The following is an 18,786-nucleotide window of genomic DNA, read 5'->3' on the forward strand; positions in this document are numbered from 1 at the left end:
CATAACCTGCTTACAAGCAAAGAACACATTCAAATCAAATCAAATCAAATCACTTTTATTGTCACATCACATGTGCAGGCACACTGGCACAGCACATGCGAGTGAAATTCTTGTGTGCGAGCCCCACAAGCAACAGAGATGTGCAAACACAACAACACAAACGAGCAAAATACAAGAATGGCCAACCTGAAACTAATAAATATATGTACAATATATAATAGTGTATGCATTTCTGGATGTGTATACTGAATATTTTCCTACGTGTGTGTGTGTGTGTGTGTGTGTGTGTGTGTGTGTGTGTGTGTGTGTGTGTGTGTATACACATTTTTACAAATTAAATAGTAAAAAAAATAAAAATAAAATAATAATAATAATAATAAAATATATAAAATATACAGAGTTGAATATGTGCAAAACAAGTGGCATTTATATACAGTATGGAGTGCATAATGTTGAAGTTCCAGTAGTGAAGCTGAGGTGTCTATGACGTGTTCAGCAGTCTGATGGCCTGATGGAAAAAGCTGTCTCTCAGTCTGCTGGTTCGGGACCGGATGCTGCAGAACCTCCTTCCTGATGGAAGCAGTCTGAACAGTTTATGGCTGGGGTGACTGGAGTCCTTGATGATCCTCCCCGCTTTCCTCAGGCAGCGCTTCCTGTAGATGTCTTGGAGGGAGGGAAGCTCACCTCCAATTATCCGTTCAGAGCACCGCACTACTCTCTGGAGAGCTTTGCAGTTGTAGGCGGTGCTGTTGCCATACCAGGTGGTGATGCATCCAGTGAGGATGCTCTCAATGGCACAGTGATAGAAGGTCCTGAGGATGCGGGGGCTCATGCCGAATCTTTTCAGTCTCCTGAGAAAGAAGAGGCGCTGCTGCGCCTTCTTCACTGTTTTGTTTGTGTGTACTGACCACGTAAGATCCTCAGCCAGATGTACTCCAAGGAACCGGAAGCTGCTCACTCTCTCCACAGCAGCGCCGTTGATGGCGCTGGAAAAATGCTGGAAAAATATTAGCAGTACCATGAATTGAAATGCATGTATTCTGTGGTTATTGTGTAGTCATTTTTCTCTCTTGCGTTAGACTTCTTGTTGAGGTCGTGGGTATATTGAGTATATAGGAGGAGATGTACTTAAATTATTTATTTTGTTGTTTATTTAATACATAAGCAGACTTAAGTCAATAATGTTAAACTGTGTCCATTTAGATAATCCTAGATGCACGCTACATGGCGTTCCACAAGGATGTCAAACATTTGTTTTTAGGTGTTATTAGCTGCACCAGGAATCCCCATAAACCGTACATATGTACATCTGTCTAAATATAATCTTACAAGTAAAAGAAGTAACTTTAAAAATATACAATCAAATATAACAAGGGTAGTCTAACAGGACATAAAAATAGAGCACTCAAAATTCCTCACGAAATCTCACAGGGGTTGTTTTGCTCACTCTTGAAAGCTGCTCCGGCTAAGGAAAGTGGGCGCTCATGCAGTGCAGTTCATTTCTTTACCACAAGGCGTCACTGACGGACCGTTAAAGGTATACCTTTAATTCATTCGGTTTGTTTTTTTTTCATTGTGAAATATTTAAAAGCTTATCTATTATTGACAGGGGTTATATAAATTAATAAATTAATATGTGTCTTCATCCATAGTATTTCAAACACAGTGATACAGAGAAGACTTTAATGAGATCGGAGACCTCTTATTAATCAGAGAAATTAATGTTTGATGTCTAAATTTCAGGAAGAAGGAAACTTCAAGTCAGACATCCCCCAAGAACATCAGAGCAGGGTGCAGGTTTCTACAGGTCCGTTTGTAGTCTGTCACATGACAACAACAAACAGCCTACCAACTGCACTGGCAACATAAGCCCTGCCCACTGCAGCTGAAATTATTTATTTTGCTTTTCTTATATTACATTAATGCTCCGCCTTTGAAAGACATAACCAAATAAAAAAACAGAGGAACTCAGAATAAAACGTCACTGGCAGGATGCGGTCTGACACGCCCCTTACTGGAAACACGGACCCCGGAAGTAGCAAAACATCCAGTTCAACAGACAAATACCGGAAGTTAAGGAGATTTTCTGCAAAATATACCAATATCTGCACTCCATGTCACCTTATGTTATGATTTCTACCGTTCTGACTTTTCCTCCAAGTGTTATTAAATGCTGATACTTAATTATTACATTAATATTGTATTTTATATGGGTTACCAATGTTATTAAATTTTTTGGTTAAAATATTAATTTCATCATTTCATTATTAATAAATTAGGGTGGGGTGTATACGTTAAGGGTCAAAAATCAAACCTTTCTCGCAGAAATTCTCGTTTGAGTCTGAATGCCCTTTTGTACTTTGACGGATGCACAGTTAGTCGTTTTGCTTTGAAAGGTTCTACCGGAAGTGACGTATTTTATTATGGTAACTTAAGCTCTCTGCCACTTCTGCTTTGACAGGCTCATTTTGCACGACGTGTCATCCATTGTTTAGCGGCAGCAATAACTGAAAAAAACCTTTTAAGTTTCCACACTGGAGCTTCCGTTGATATACTTTAACGTTAAATTCGTTAAGTATTTGTTTTCTGTGTGAGGGCAGCTCGAAAAAAGGAAAGCGAATTATCCACTTAGCTAATTGGTAGCTAACTGTTAGCCTGTGACGTTGTTAGCTAAAACAACAGCCGCGGAGGAATTAGACAGCCTGTTTATGTTTTCGCCACTTCAGAGACATGTTGGACGGATCTACCGCTTATGGCGATGAAGCCAACATCGGCAACGTCGAAAATAACAACCCGATATCGCTGATTTCCAGCAGCGATGTGACGAACAAAACGAAGCAGGTTCTGCTGAAGAAAGGCGGAAGGAAGCTGCGGAACGCAGCGCCGCTGCACCACCACAAACCCCCGAGAAACTGCCCCAACAGCCGCCTGTCGGACCACCACCACAGCAACAACAACACCCTGACGGCCTCGACTGGTCACAGACCCGCATCTCAGGTCGGAACCGAGCCCGGTGAGACCGTGCTCACCCTCCATCCCCTCAAACATGGAGCCAGGAAAGAGGTACAGATTACAGCTGCACTGCAGCTCTGCACGGGCTTGGTGCTGAACTGACAAGTAAACCTGTAGCAAGTTGAACAAAGGCTATTAAAACCATAATGGGAAAATAAACTATGATCCACAAAGTGTATGATCATATCGGTTGCCTTCAGAAAGTACAAAACGTCTAATAAGCTTTAATATATTTTATTTTAAGGTTTGTTTCTCTGGCATACTGTTAAATTTGGTAAAATTGGTTGTTCATTATATTTTATAATCCAAACATTTAATGAAAATTCAGTGTCTACAGCCATGTGTATATTAAAGTATTTGTGTAGAAGTACATGCAGACTCATGTAAAAGTACACGTAAAGATACCCATACAAAACTAATTGGGCTGAAACCCAGTTGTTGTGCCTGAGGCGTTTTTAACTGACGCAGTTACCACTCTTTCTCCTGAAGGTGACGTGAGTCGAGTCTTTGTTCCTCTTTCACCCGCTGATTAGCGAGGAAAAAATGTTCCCAATTACGCATGGATGGCAGGCTTGTCTGTCAGATAAATGCAGATGGGAGAGTCCACAAAAAAGACAATGAAAACATGTTTTTGGTATAGGAAGTGTATTGCTTTAACAGACGGACTTTTTGGCGTTAATATAAATGTGCAATGTTGTTCCTGCTTATTAAAAATGTTTGGTTCCTGCCTAAGCTTTGTTTGGGCCTCCACCAAAGGAAAATCACCTGGACTGTATTAGCAACAGTTTTAATCATATTTTCCTTCAAACTTCAAACTTTCGTTTTACTCAAGCTAAATTGTTTCTGTTACTTATAGTAACACAAACTATCAAAGCGGATCAGTTGTGGTTAAATGGCTTGTTTTGAGTCAGGAGAAAACCTGCATGTTTAAGAATATCAGAAAACAGGGTGTTGCTGTGTGTAGCAATTTGACGGGGTGGGTGAAAACAAGTATGAAACTGTTCAGTCTATCGCAATACTACGCCCCCAAGCTTATCAGGTTATTACAAAATAATGACATCATCTAACTGGCAGTGGGTCTTCAACACACCCGAGTCTTTTGTATTTCTTTTCCTTTTTCTCTTTGGGTATAAACTCTGTTTCTACACTGTGGTTATACTCTGATAGTGAAATGTAAACACCCCCCCCCCCCCAAAAAAAAAAATAAAAAAAATAAATAAATCAGGAGTCTGTAACAGTCAACAACTGGATTTTTATGCAAAACATTGGTGTCAATAAATTCGTTCCTTTAGACATTACCATGCCTACATAAACAGATGGGAATTTGGATATGCAAGCACAGAAGATAATAACAAATGAGGAAGGTTTGAAGCGTCGACGAGTAAGTCAGTTTCTCCAAAAGTGAAACCTAAACTACAGGCTGTGTGTTTGTCTCAGCAGCTGTGAGAGAAAAACTGTTCAAGCAGAAAAGTTATAATTGTACACACAGATGAGTCCAAATGACTCATAATGTTGATGTGTAAATACCGGTGGTAGAAATAAGCAACTTTTTGACATCAGCTTTACCACATAAACCTAAAAGATGATAATGTGCGACTTTTTTATATACATAACAGTGGAACCCCGGCTTAGGAAGACCCCATTTAACAAAAAATTCAAGTTACGAAGGCACTTAACAACAATATTTCTGCCCGTGGTACAGCAAAATGCCCGCGTAACGAAATAGATAAAATAGAAAATTTTAAAAAATTAAATTAAATTCCATAATGTTATGTACATGTACACATGTGTATGCATGCATACTTATGCTTTCTTCAACCTCCGCCACCTCCTCCTCCACCAAGAACTTCGTCTTCAGCCAGCATCGCCTCACTCAAAAGGCGATGGACTTAGGAAAATTTTGACTTACGAAAGACCCTCTGGAACGAATTAATTTCATAAGTCGGGGTTCCACTGTATTTTGTTTTCAAAGCCAAATGTTTCCAGATTTTATGATTGTAGCATTCAGTAATTGATTAAATGCTATTTAAATTAAGTGATAATTTTGGCTCCTAAGGCTGATTGGAGGGGGGGGCGGGGACAAAGGTGATTAAATGGTTAGCCATGTTGCACTTATTTCCTATTCATCACGTCTCCAAATTCTTGTTTTTGTTTAGCTTGAGCCAAGATGCCGAAAGAACCTTTAAAACCCAAGATTTTATCTAAACGCAACTATGCTGATATTTTGAGCTTCCAACTATGCATTTAACCCACATTTTACAAGCAACCTCACTCTGGAAATGTTTTTGTAAGGTCAAAAACATCCCCTACTGTGGTCCCTACACTATGATTAATAAGACAGCCACTGTGACATCACGATGACATCAGTTAACCACAGTGTTAACATTTTGGTCACTGAGATGTGCGTGTGTGTTTTGGAGTAATAAATGACCATATCTAGACAAGAGGGTGAAGTGTCAGTTACTAGCCAAGTCTGCAAAGAAGCAGACGTCTGCCATTTAGTTTAAATTTCAATGAATATTAATCCAGTTTTATTTCAAACTTTGTGTTTTGCAGCTGCTGAAATTTAAAGGTGGCAGATTGGAGCGAGGGGCTGCACAACCAGGGGGTCAAGCTAACCGCAGCCTGCCTAAGCATGATCAGACCAACCATAATGTGAACACCAGGAGCCACAAGCCCAAGCAGAGCCAAACACCTGGTGTGGCTCACCCCACAAAGAAGAAAGATAACAGCACACCTAATAAAGCCACCTCCGTCCATCAGGCTCAAGAGCAGAAAAAGCCCCTCCACCCCTCCAACAACGTAAAGATTGTGAATGCACTGCCTGCTGAAGCTGCACCTGAATACCTCAAAGATGGTGAGAAGGTCTATGCTGGAGCTAAGTTCAGTGAGCCACCCTCACCCAGTGTCTTACCGAAACCGCCCAGCCACTGGGTCGAAGAAGATGAGCCTATTAAGAGCAACCAAAGCCGGGAGCAAATGACTGTTCATTTGAAGTCACTGCTGAAGGTTCAGGATGCATCATGACCACAATTTGGAGTTTCAAATCAGAGCTGACCTATAGTGTCTGCTCTGCGATTAACCTTTAATACCCACAATTGGAAAATTAAAATGGAAAGTTAAATGTAGTTTGGCCCTTTTAACACACTGCAATACAATGTAGGGAGTTTTATTCACTGTAGTACAATTTCCCATTAGCCAACATGCTGCCTGCATTTGTGAACATTTTGTGCACGTTGTGTTGTTGCTGGAAATCTGACTGACATGCTGTGTATGTCAGATGTTTATCAGATACTTCCTGACTTCTGGTAAGCTGATAAATGACTGAAAGGTTTTTTGTCACTCAGTTAGTGAGATTGTGCAAAAGTGATCTGAAGTCGCCTCCAGCAGCAAAACAATCAGTGTCTGATGTTTACGTCATGCAAAGTGATGACGGCACTTTCTTTGTGAACACTTTGGAAATGGCAGCCATGTGTTTGACTTTTTAAAGCACTTGTGTAAATGTACATAATCTATTGTAAACACACATTTGTGTATATTTTCTTGTTATTTTAACTGAGATTCTAGTTTTGTTACTGAGGTTTTTCCAGAAAAGAGAAAAAAATAGTCCCCCTGCGAACTGAGGCACTTTGTTACAGCTTCATCAGCATGAGGCACAGTGGATGTAAGAGACTGTTTTCAGTGTAAATCAGTTAGAGCAATCAGGAAGGGCAGGACACCTTGTTTTGATGTTCCAAAGCTTGACCAGCCACTTTGATGAATTCACCAGCCAGCTTAGAGCACAGGAGAGGACTTCCACGTTCTGGCAGTGTACCTTTCAAAAGGCTTGGAAAGTGGACTAATCAAAAATGGGGGGGGAAAAAAAGAAAAGGCATGACCTTAAGTTACAGCTGCTAGCTGAAGTTCTTTCCCTTCCCTCAACACGGGTCCAGCTGGTGGAGAGTCGAGAGTCAAATCAGGGACTGTGATGCTGACGGGGCTGTTGAAGCCTCAGTGAAAGCAAGATAATGACGACGATGTGAAAAGTCGCACAAACCAGCTGCTGCAGAAAGCCAGTATCCTGCATCCACACCAAGTGCTTTTTCTTTTCTTTTTTTAAATTTATTGCACTGATATAAAAAGTGTGTACACTTTAAGTTTGCTTTTTCTTTGTGTCCACTGAGCACTTAGCCTTTTTTCTTTTTTGTTCTTCTTAATTTTTTTTTTGTCCCCACACCAGAAAACTGTTTACAAAACAGTATCTGAAGTACATCTACACATTAATGTTTCAGGGACTTCATGGCAGTAAAATTAAAATAACAATTTTCAGTTTTGTTGTTTTGTTTTTTTGACAATCAGTGATGTAAAATTTTGTTATAATGAATCAGTAACTCAGCTGTCCTCATTTTTATATGAAATGCCAGGATTAGAGTGAGTTGATTAAATAATTTGTTTTGAAGTCACTATATTGAAGAAAAAAAAAATCCCCAAGCATTTGTTGTTTCTACCTCCTGAAATCTTCTAAAGACATTTTATTGTTTCGCTTTTGAATTTGGAAAATTGTAAATTGGATGTTGAGCTACTATCAGACATTTTATCCATGGATGAATTGGTCATTCCTGCTGCCTCAGACACTGGGAATGATTGATTTGTGCTATTATGTGGTAATAGAGGCAGGTAAACATGCAGTAAGTGAGGATGTCTAAATGAGGAGAGAACGGAGTCACAGCAATGTTTGTGTGCTATGTGTTATTTGCTGAATAGAAAAAAAAGAACAAAGTATGTTGAAAAGAGATTAATTTTTAAAGTTTAGCTTTTTCAGTGAAAGCAAGGACATAAAGGAGAAATCGCTGTTGTACACACACATCACAATGTTTGCACACTTTAACTTTTTACAGATGTTTAAGGCTCACTTGGACAAAGTCAAGTTTTTTTTCTTTCTTTTTGTATGACTTCTTTTTTTTCCTAAAGGGGACTTGATTTTCACTCACATGCTCATGCCATGTACCTCTTACCTGTATTTGTGTTTCTTACACACATGATTGTTTACCAGGAGTGAAGTATGTGTTAAAGTTAATACAGGTCATCTTATGATTATGTACCATAAGTTTTTTTTTTTTCTCTCACTTTTTTAACTTAATTAATTTTCATGGATGCAGGCAGTTGCTGGATCTTTTTCTTTGACCTCTGTGACGTCGCTTGAATGGAAAATTGTATTAATGTAGCAAGAAAAACTGCCCATTTCATTGCAGTGTTTTAAAATCATTTCATTCCATTTATAAGAATAAGCATAAAAATTTGTCCATGCCACAATTTGAGAATAAAAGGCGTTTATTTTATAAAGTCTTTCATATCAAAAATTTAAAATGCAATTAAAAAATTGGTAACCCCTACTATATTGTTTGAGTATTCATTACAGGTGGAGTTATTTTTGTGAAAATGGGACATAAGGGAAATTGCAAGACTATTGTGGCAACTTTTACCAGAATAAGGAACTATCACATCATCATGGCATCATTACTCATTTAACTATAAATATTTTATCATATTCACACACACACATTAGTTTTAGTCACTGTGTGTGGTTTTTGGAGTAATAAACAACCATATTTTGAGACGAGGTTGAAGTGTGAACTTACCAGCCAAGGCTGCAAAGAAGCACACTTCTGCCCTTTAGTTCCTATTTCAATGAATATTAGTCCAGCAATAGAATAAAAGACACTGACTGATGGTGTTAACATAACACATTACAGTATGACCTGAAAATTAAAAAGTCCATACATATGACCAAGGGCAGTCAGAATCTGCAGACCATACTTTACTTCATTCCTTTTATGAATTCAGAAGGATACCGGGATGTGCGCTGGTGAAGATACAAAATCTCAAATTTTGCCCATTTTACCAATGTAACAAATCCTTCCAAATATCCCTGCATCCAGACTCATTTAAGAAGTTAACAATTTTTAAAGTAGGCCACATCCTACCCCTAGTAAACTCTTTATAAATCCTCAGTCCCGTGACTAACTGCAGGTGACTAATATTAATATCAATAGTAATATTAAATCTGATGCATCTCACAGGGATTTAAATGCATTCATCCTGCTGATGTGATTCAAACTTGATCAGACAGCTGAACCTTACTAGTTATTTTGAACAAATGTCTATTCTTGTGAAAGAAAAAAAATCCTCCTAAAATAATTAAGCAGAGCTTGTGTTATCATTGCATGGCATTGTGATTTTACTTGGCCTAGACATTTGCAAATACTTTCGAAATATGAAAACTGAATTCATATAAGTTTTAATGTTTTATTAACTCAAATAATTAATAAATGCAATGTTTTATATGTATATTTATTTATCTGTCTAAAGAGTTTAGCAAAAAGAAAAAGAAAGAAAGAAAAACGCCAGTGAGCAGTATTACTGTTCATTGGGACCAAAAGTGATACTGTTCTGTTATCACTAAAAGTTGTGAAATGTTGTATCACTAAAATATCATTCTGAGTCAGTTTATTATTCATTATGTGTTTGCAGCACCCTCTGTGGTTGCTCCAAGTAATGCACTTTAGAAACGGCTTTATTTTGAAAAACTTTATTGAACAGGAAGTCGGCTCAGTCAAGAAAAGCGAGTAAGCAAAAAGAAGGGAAACATTTCGGCACTAGTGATGTGCGATACGACTGATTTCCTTTCCGATCTGATACCAAGTAATATTCAGGGTGGTATCGACGATACTGATCCGATACCGATACTTTGTACAAAAACTTATTTTATTTATTGTATGAAATTATAGCATCATAATGATTACAGGACATCAGATTACTTGTTCTTATCACTTAATAATGCAGAGTTCATCATATAGAAATAAAAAAAACTGAAGTTGTGCGCTACTTGAACACCTTGCCTGCCTGCAGCACTAAAGGACTCTGTGAGAGACGTCTGTCTCGCCCTAGCAGCACCTGTCCCTGTCCTCCTCTTCAGTTCACCTCAACATACGCGCCTCATATTCTGTGATATGATTTACTCTGAGGTGTTTAGTGGTGTTGCCACAACCATACATGCCAACCCTCCTGATTTTTCCGTGAGAATACGGAATTTCAGTGCCTCTCCTGAAAATCTCCCGGAGCCACCATTCTCCCGAATTTCTCCCGATTTTTCACCTGGACAACAAAATTGAAAAAGCATATCGCAGAATTCATTGCGTGGCCCAGCCAATTCCAGTTTCCAACAATGACGGCAGCTACTTAGTTTTAATATTACTCTTATTTCTCTTTCTGGGTCGCAAAAAAACTATTAACATATTTTCAAGTGTAAACCGACACATCGTCTTTAAACCCCCGCGGTCTTTCGCTACTTGGGTTAAACAGCGCCCGGTTATATTTTAGATAGCAAGGAGCAGACAGCAGAGTTTCACTCCACCGAGGGAGCCTGTGACGTACTACCCGGCTTTCTTTAGACCGCGAAGGCCGGGTCCTCAGGTGGAAGCAGCCTCTGAATTTGGACACCATCGCTGTTTCCGGGCCGGCCAATAATAACGGTGACATTTAACATATTTTATCCGATAAATAAACCCTGTAAAATGTATTTATCCCCCCCAACAGCCCTTTTGAATGTCTCCCTAGTATGGCCACAACACCTCACTCTTGGAGCACTTTTTTGCCACATGTATCGCAAACCACGGCTCAGCTGTTTGTGGAGGTAAAATAAGTCCGCACATGACTCCAATTACGCTCAGCCATTGTTGTGAGTGCGCACGTCAAGGGGCGGCGAGACATTTATACAGCCATATTTCGCACATGACTATGAAATGTGGAAGAGGAAGTAGTTCCTTTGAATGTAGACAATCCGAATGTTATAGTTTCTTTCCATTGTGTTCCTGTTAATGATGAACTACAAATTTACTCTAAATTAATAAAATATCTTTATTTTAATGTGAGAATTGATTCATAAATGATTGGTATCGGAGGAATCGATATTTCAGGATCGATCCGCACATCACTAATCGGCACACAGTTTATGGTGTCCTGTTGGAGAAAACACTGTCCACATCTTCTGTTTATGGTTGTATCGCTGGTATGTACTTACAGTATAAGTTACAACTTTGTTTTTGTACAATATGTTGTCCGCTAATGGAGTATTTGGCTGTAAAGCTAGTCCTTTTGTTAAGCTAGTTACCTGCGATTTTGGAGGTCGCCTGGGATAGCATCAGTAGTAGTTTGAAAGGTTTACATAATTATACATATGACATATGCTATGTAGTAGCAGGGTGATATATGAATGCATATTATGCTGCACATATATATATCATGACTGTATTTTTTGTCTTGTTTTTAGTTTTACCCTTTTGAATGTCAGTAAACCTGTTGACAATGCTCATCAGTCTTCAGAGTGACCTTTATCTCAGCTTATGATACAAACTAACATCATATTCAACTAGGCTACCACAAACCCAAATCAAATTCCACCTTTCTAAAGTGTAAGACAGGTGCAACTTTATAAGCAGAGAAAAGCCCATTAAGCACAGATCGATATCTGAATATATCTACCCTATATCATTATTTTATCGCTAAAGTCTTATTCCTAAAGCCATAAACTAGTTTCATCGTTTTTAAATTACAGTATCTGCATTATTTTGGGTTTGAGGCACTGTAGGGTGAGAAGTTCGGAGGGGCTCAGAGTAGAGCAGCTGCTGCTCCACATCGAAAGGAGCCAGCTGAGGTGGTTTGGGCATCTGACAAGGATGCCCCCTGGGCGCCTCCTGGGTGAGGTGTTCCAGGCATGTCCCACCGGGAGGAGGCCCCGGGGCAGACCCAGGACACGCTGGAGAGATTATATCTCTCGGCTGGCCTGGGAACGCCTTGGTATTCCCCCGGATAAGCTGGAGGAGGTGGCTGGGGAGAGGGAGGTCTGGGCCTCTTTGCTTAGGCTGCTGCCCCCACGACCCAGCCCCGGATAAAGCGGATGAAGATGGATGGATGGATGGATGGATGGCACTGTATCTGGTGAACAAGTCCTGTGAACAAGATGAGCCACACCAACCGTGGATCCACCTGAATGGTGACCTTTACTGGTGCTAACTAGATTAATAATTACATTACAGCATCACAAAGGGGTAAGGGGATTGCCTAGGTTGTCTATTAGAGTTTCTGATACATTTAGGTAAATTAAATCAAATTACTGTCTTCTGTTTATTATTAAATTCCTATTTTATCAGGTGGGAGCAACATGTCATACTGGACAAAGAAATCTCAAATATTAATAAAATGACCATAAACCATCTATTTTAATACTCTATAATATAATACAGTTAATTTAATATAGTATAAATTTAAATCCATCTCAGACAGCATTAAACAATCACCTGATGTGGGAATATAAGTTGTTTTTGTACAAATGTATATTTTATGGGGGGAAAAAAGACATTTAATTTATATACTGTAGTAATACTGAGGATACTTGCCTTACTTGCCTAATCGTCAGCCAGTTCATCAGTGTCTTAACCATTTTATGTTCCGTGTTTGTGTGATGATTATTAGACCTTTCTCACCACATTCTCACCAAAAACACTTCCCCTTTAATTCTTAGAAAGGTTGCCAAAGAGCTGTAATGAGGAACAAGAAATGGTATGATATACCTTCTTTCTCATAGCAGTGAATAACTAACTGTCTGCTCTTATGTGCTTTCTTTTTGCTAATTTATTTATAAATATACTGTACATTAAAGAAAAAAAATCAATTTTCCAATAGTCACACATTCAACTTCCCAGTCACGTTTATCTGGTGAGTCCTTGGTGAGGGAATATAAAATTAAATGTAAGCATTTAAATCAGCAAAAACGTGAGAAAAACAAAACAAAACTAAAATCTCTGAGGTAACAATGAGGAAGTGACTCACTAATTACAAATTACAAAAACTACAAATAGTCTTTAAGAGGAACCAGTTCAGAGAAGCTGAGAGTGGCGAGTGGTGGAACAATGGTTAAACTTAGATGGAATAAAATATCGTCATGGCTGATCCTGATATTTCAGGTTGTAGGTAAGGATACAGAACTCATTTTTAATGGCAATAAAATATATCTTTAGCAATAATATGTTCATTTATGTATTATGGCAACTAAACAGGCTCTGTTGATTTAATTGAGTACGAGATACATTGATAAACTTCTGTTTGATATAAAATCATATTTAATCTGATGGTTTAAAAAAAGATCTGATTTGTAATAAGTGTGTTTTAAATTTCTCTTCAATTTTCTCAATAGTATCTGGAAATGCAATATCCATTATAAAGAGAGTTGGGGATGATGTCATTCTGCCTTGTCTGAATGCGATCGATGACCAGAATAAATGTGACAAGACTACATGGACCTTTTTCTCAAGAGATCAACCAGCAGTAGAGCTGATCACACTTGGGCAGATTGGTGAAGAGGCCAAAACTAAATCAGACAGACTGAGTGTTACAACAAACTGTTCTCTGCTTATAAAGAAGCTCACAGTTGAGGATGTTGGTCGTTACCGCTACAAACATTGCACATCAGCAGTAAAACCAACTCAAGATTTTGATCTTTCAGTTCTCTCCAGTGAGTATTTACTTCAAACTATTCTCTACTCAGATTCCCTTTTCATTAGAACAGAAATTGAAACATAACAGTTATCATGGTTACATTAAGATTATCTGTTGAGTGGATTCTCTTTCTTATGCATCAAGGATACACTTCGTGGCTCAAGAGTTGGGAGTTCACCTTGTAGTCGGAAGGTTGCCGGTTCGAGCCCCGGCTTGAACAGTCTCGGTCGTTGTGTCCTTGAGCAAGCCACTTCACCCGTTGCATACTGGTGGTGGTCAGAGGTAGAGCAGGGCGATATGGCCAAAAATATTTATCACGATATATATTTGAAAATTTGCGATAACGATATAACCGACGATATAATTGATGCGAGACAAAATACAACTCCACAACATTACTAGCACAAAAAGACAACCTTCCATTTATTTTCACTTAAACAAGAAGCTGGTTTTTATGTACATTAAAGCTTTATAAAAATGTAACAGTGCAAATGCAAATTCCTTGCTGAAAGTTTAACCAAAAGGCATTTCCAGTAGAAATGGGCTGACATATCCTGAGCATAACCATGTATAATATCCACTGAAGTTAAAAAGAGGTGCTTTGCAACATTTTCCACGTGTGGGACTAATAAAGGTTATCTTAACATTAAACTGCAGTGTGCAGTACGTATTTTTCGGACCATAAGGTGCACGGGATTATAAGGCACATTAAGCGAAACAAAGCAGTCAGATAAATCAAACTTTATTAAACTCATTCTTCTTGCTTCCTCCACTTCTGTACCATTGATTCATTAATGTTGAATTCTCTGGCAGCTGCTCTATTCCCATGTTGTTGCAGTCTATTAATGACTAACCTCATATTGTGGATGGATTATCTCAGTTGTTCTCCTGACTGAAGTTTGGTCCGTTTACAACATCCTGCCATGCGATTGCATTTGTCTCTAACCATGAAGAACCTTCACGTTAACTTTTATAAGTGGAAAAGTGTTAGTGTTCGTCCTCCAGCTTCACTGTTTATGTTATGCTAACATAGCTGTGTCGCTAGCAATCACGTAGCACATCATTATATACCAGCTAGCCCAACTTCAGTAACCCTACAAACGTCACTGCTGTTTAGTTTCCTGTCTTCATTTATGTTGGAAGTGATAGCAGAGTTGTACGTTTGATTTTTTTCAGAAATCTCTCAGTCAGAACATGCAATATCATGCTTAGGTAACTAGCGAAACTAGCGAGCTAACTTCCGCTAGCTTCCTGCTAACGTCTAACTCCGTTAAATGTAATAACTTTAGTTTTCATGGATGCCTGGAAGTTAAACTTCATAGTTACACCTGGTAAAGCAGCAATGCTGATCGTTTTATTAAAGATGAAAGAATTTAGACAGTTTTTAACTCTAAGTGATGCTGCAGTGTTGTTTGACCTGAAGCATACGGAGTTTAGGACCCAGATTACTCCCAGATTTAAGAGCATCTTAGTCCGACAAATATGACAATAACAACGGCCGCTTGCATGTTCTGCAAAAAAAATGTGCTTTGTTGTGTATCTGACGGACAAACACCAAACCAGTTCCACATCACGGAAGTTGCACCATTTTTACAAACCAATTCTGGTTCATCTCTTTCACTCAACAATCGGCCATGTGCGTATGAAAACAAAGGCACTGCGCATGCGCGTTTTACTCCCATTCTATCGCGATATTTCATTTTCCTATCGTTGCCTAACATTATACCGGTATTACCGTGAACGGTATAATATGGCCCAGCCCTAGTCAGAGGGCCCGGTGACGCCAGTGTCCGGCAGCCTTGCCTCTGTCAGTGCGCCCCAGAGTGGCTGTGGCTACAACCTAGCTTGCCATCACCAGTGTGTGAATGGGTGGATGACTGGTTGTGTAAAGCGCTTTGGGGTCCTTGGGGATTAGTAAAGTGCTATACAAATACAGGCCATTTATTTATGATCTTTCTTTTAGCATTTAGGTATGAACAAAGAATCGAAAGCACAAAGCAAAGATGAAAACCAGAACCAAGCGATTGTCACTGTGATTCGACTGTAGAAACATGAACAGGTAGAAACGGAGGCTGGAGCCTGACTCCGAATCACTGCTGTTGTTACCTGTTGAAGTTCAGGGTCTGCCAGACACTCAGCTTTAAAGTGGACATGGAACACTTCAGGTATAAAGACTAATTTAGACCATGGACACTGTGTAGCTGGTTTTATGAAATAAGAGCTTAAAGTTAAGATTTTAAAAACATGTTTAGTGCCATCTTCTGTCAGTACAAAATATCTATAAGCAAGATCAATAGGCAAGCAGACTAACAATTCCAAGGAGATGTAATTCTCAGTGTAATTCTCTGAAATAAAAAACACCTTTTCATTATTGGAGTTCCTAAATTTAGTATAATAACGAACAATTCTGACCTTGAAAAAAATATAAAGGAAGAACTTAAATAAAACCTGAACAGTTTGATGAGAAGCACAAAATAATAAAACCAGTTTATGGATATATTACACATTATCTATTCCCAGATTTGAGATAGTCAAATTCAAACCAAATTGTCTAAAACGTAAGATATAAGTAAGATATAGTCAACAAAGGCAACGATTTTCAGAGTGTTGAAAAACATTCTCACAAGGTAAATAGGATGTCAGTTTTTATTAAAATGAAGTCCAGCAAAATTGTTAGCTGGAAGTAAACAATATCATGGTTTTATTCTCTTTGCAGCTTCATCCTCTTCAAGGTCCATTATCATCCTTGTAGGTTTAGCAGCACTTATAACAGCTGTGGTAATGGTCAACACATGGGCCAGAACTAAAGGTATGTTTAATTATGAGACGTTTTAAAAGATCTCAATTCTTAATAATAATCAAAATAGAATTTAATTCTTTTATTTCTGTTTTTTAGGGAACAAAACACAGATGGTTCAAGCAACAGTACGTGGAAAACTCAGTAATTTAATATTCACATATATCTCTTCAGATAGAAAAGGTCATGACTGGAGATTAGACCACCTTAAAAACACACACTTGAAAGTTTGGTCTTGTAAAGTGGATGGGTGCAGTTGTTAAGGTAGAACCAATAGCTGCTGTAACAGGCTACACTACACTACAGACTGACAGGAAAACAACACAGAAAAAAAATCTAAAGAGCACAAGTGGATGCACACACACGCGCACACACACACACACATGATAAGCTAACATTATAAGTTAAACTTTAATTAAATCAAAATTAAAGGGTTATAATAGAAATCATAGACAATTAGAAAGATCAGTCTGATTTACTGACTTATTGACCTATTTATTTTTCATAGGTGTCCTATAATAAGGATAAAGATGAAGTTGCAATACACTATGAAACCACTGGAGACTCTGCTGTTTCTGTCAGACTTCACTGAGCATCGCCATGGAAATTATCATCACACCACTACACCATCCACAACCACTATACCCTCTACAAAATGTCTTGTTATGAATTAGTGAAACAACCTGATCAGCTATCTTATTGTGTCTTGTGATACACAATACAGCCTCTTTACTGCACATTTGACCTTCGGGCCAGATGCAGCTTTCTCTTCAACGTCCTTATGCTATCACCATGCTGCTTTTACATGCTTAGAGTTAGAGAAATAATTTCCTTCTGAAGTATGATTTCACCAACTCATCCACACAATGCATTTTGTAGAGGGTATAGTATTTGTGGCAGTTATTTGTCTTCAAACAACAGCTTTAATCTCAATGTTGTATTTAGACTTTTTTTCAAAATGTTATTTCAACTTCATTCTCGAAAGTGTTCTCCCTTTAGTCTAATTAAATATTTCTTTTCTTTTTCTTTTTGAATTTAATGACAGTCACATCTCGCACTAAGAAGTTCACTTTGGGTTTAATGAGATTCTTAATGAGCTGTGAATAATGCTATTATGTAAGTTGTAAATAAAATGTACAAATATTCATTTTGAATACTTTTCTTCCCTTTCTTTTAAAGGTAAAGATGAAGAACAAATATATTTTTTATTTTTTTACATTTATTTCTTGTGTAGCTCCTTTCAGCCACTAGGGGACCTCAGTGTGTAAGGATATACCCAGTCCCTTGTTTACCACAAAAGCATAACATGGGCCATGTACAGAAGAAAGTAAGACATTTTTTTGTTTTGTTTTGTTTTTGTCTTTATAAATTTATAGTTCGGTTTATGGTTTCAACATCCCAAAGTCAGTAACTGGTTTAACTGGTCATATCAAGGTGGGTATCGACTCAATGAATGAACCAAGATTCTCCAACTGCTGACATGAAATAGGCAGTACTGGCAGCACGTAACCAGTTGCAAACTGCACAGGGAGTGATGCTGCATTTTTAATGAAGATGAATTTGTAAGTAGTATTAAAATACAACGTTAGAAAAAAAATCAGATGTTAAACACATGATAGAGGCTGAAAAAATCACAGCTGCAGCCAAAGCAGTAGATGAGTGTAAGTAATAGAAAAATTACTTCAGTATTAAAAAAAGCACTGTATGGATATGGTTTAAGCACAATTGCAAATTTCACCAAAATAATATGTTTAGATGTTCGTAGGATGGTTTTCCTCTTATTCTTTCAGCTGCATCCATTATAATATTAGATGCTCTGAAAGCAAGTAAAGAATAATAAGTCCTATGTACAGTGCTTTAGAAACATATCAATATATTAAGACTGGTTAAACTTGAAGTTCTCTAATCACATGTTGTACTACAGATCCCTGACCCCAGTTTTACAATTTGCTCTCCTGCACATACACCTGCAGCCAGTTCCACTTTCCTATATTGTTTGCCTCATTTATCTAGCTGTTTTATGCTTTTGCTGTAATTCATTTCTTGCATGTTTCCTTGCATTTAACCACATGAAACCACATGGCACCTGTTTGTGTTCATATGTGTCCTCCATGCAGCTGTTCTAACACATCTGTAAACATCTGGCTGAGGCCAGGGCTGTGCACGATGTTCACCTATTTGCCATGGCTCAGGTGGGGGCAGGGCACTCAACTTCCCTCACCCTAGACTTAAAGACAGATGTTGGGACATGCCGTGCCCTAGCATAGGAGCGGTCCTGATGTCGGGTGGGAAGGCTAACGCTGAATTGGTTGCTGAGCTGCTGCTGTGATAAGCCTTTAGTGTGGAACTGCTGCTGCTGTGATGAGATTGATGAGCGGTGTTGCTAAGGACCACGTTTCCTTTTAGACCGGTTGGATGAAGCGGGCCATGACTGTCTCAGCCTA

At 38.5% G+C, this 18,786-nt stretch overlaps 1 protein-coding gene and 1 long non-coding RNA gene across 2 annotated transcripts; both read left to right on the forward strand.

The window, feature by feature from the left end:
• Nucleotides 1–120: 120 nt before the first annotated feature.
• On the forward strand, nt 121–8,377 carry LOC146652693 (proline-rich nuclear receptor coactivator 1-like). Its single transcript, XM_085382562.1, has 2 exons — nt 121–3,063; nt 5,569–8,377. Exons 1-2 carry the CDS (start codon nt 2,731–2,733, stop codon nt 6,037–6,039), a joined length of 804 nt encoding a protein of 267 aa, XP_085238688.1. The 5' UTR covers nt 121–2,730; the 3' UTR covers nt 6,040–8,377.
• A 7,884-nt stretch (nt 8,378–16,261) lies between these two features.
• Nucleotides 16,262–16,894, forward strand: LOC146652694 (uncharacterized). The gene is made up of 3 exons (XR_014907623.1): nt 16,262–16,354; nt 16,442–16,470; nt 16,851–16,894. It is a non-coding gene; the product is annotated as an uncharacterized LOC146652694 (long non-coding RNA).
• Nucleotides 16,895–18,786: the final 1,892 nt, after the last annotated feature.

The sequence above is a fragment of the Rhamphochromis longiceps genome, linkage group LG15, assembly GCF_057381845.1.
Source record: "Rhamphochromis longiceps isolate RC_006_pf linkage group LG15, R_longiceps_female_GT1.1, whole genome shotgun sequence".
NCBI lineage: Eukaryota > Metazoa > Chordata > Actinopteri > Cichliformes > Cichlidae > Rhamphochromis > Rhamphochromis longiceps.

What these genes read in the sequence shown, in the direction of transcription:
- LOC146652693 (XM_085382562.1), top strand. Translation starts at nt 2,731, where the DNA reads ATGTTGGACGGATCTACCGCTTATGGCGATGAAGCCAACATCGGCAAC. An exon ending in AACATGGAGCCAGGAAAGAG is followed by an intron (nt 3,064 to 5,568) that starts GTACAGATTACA and finishes TGTGTTTTGCAG; the next exon opens with CTGCTGAAATTTAAAGGTGG.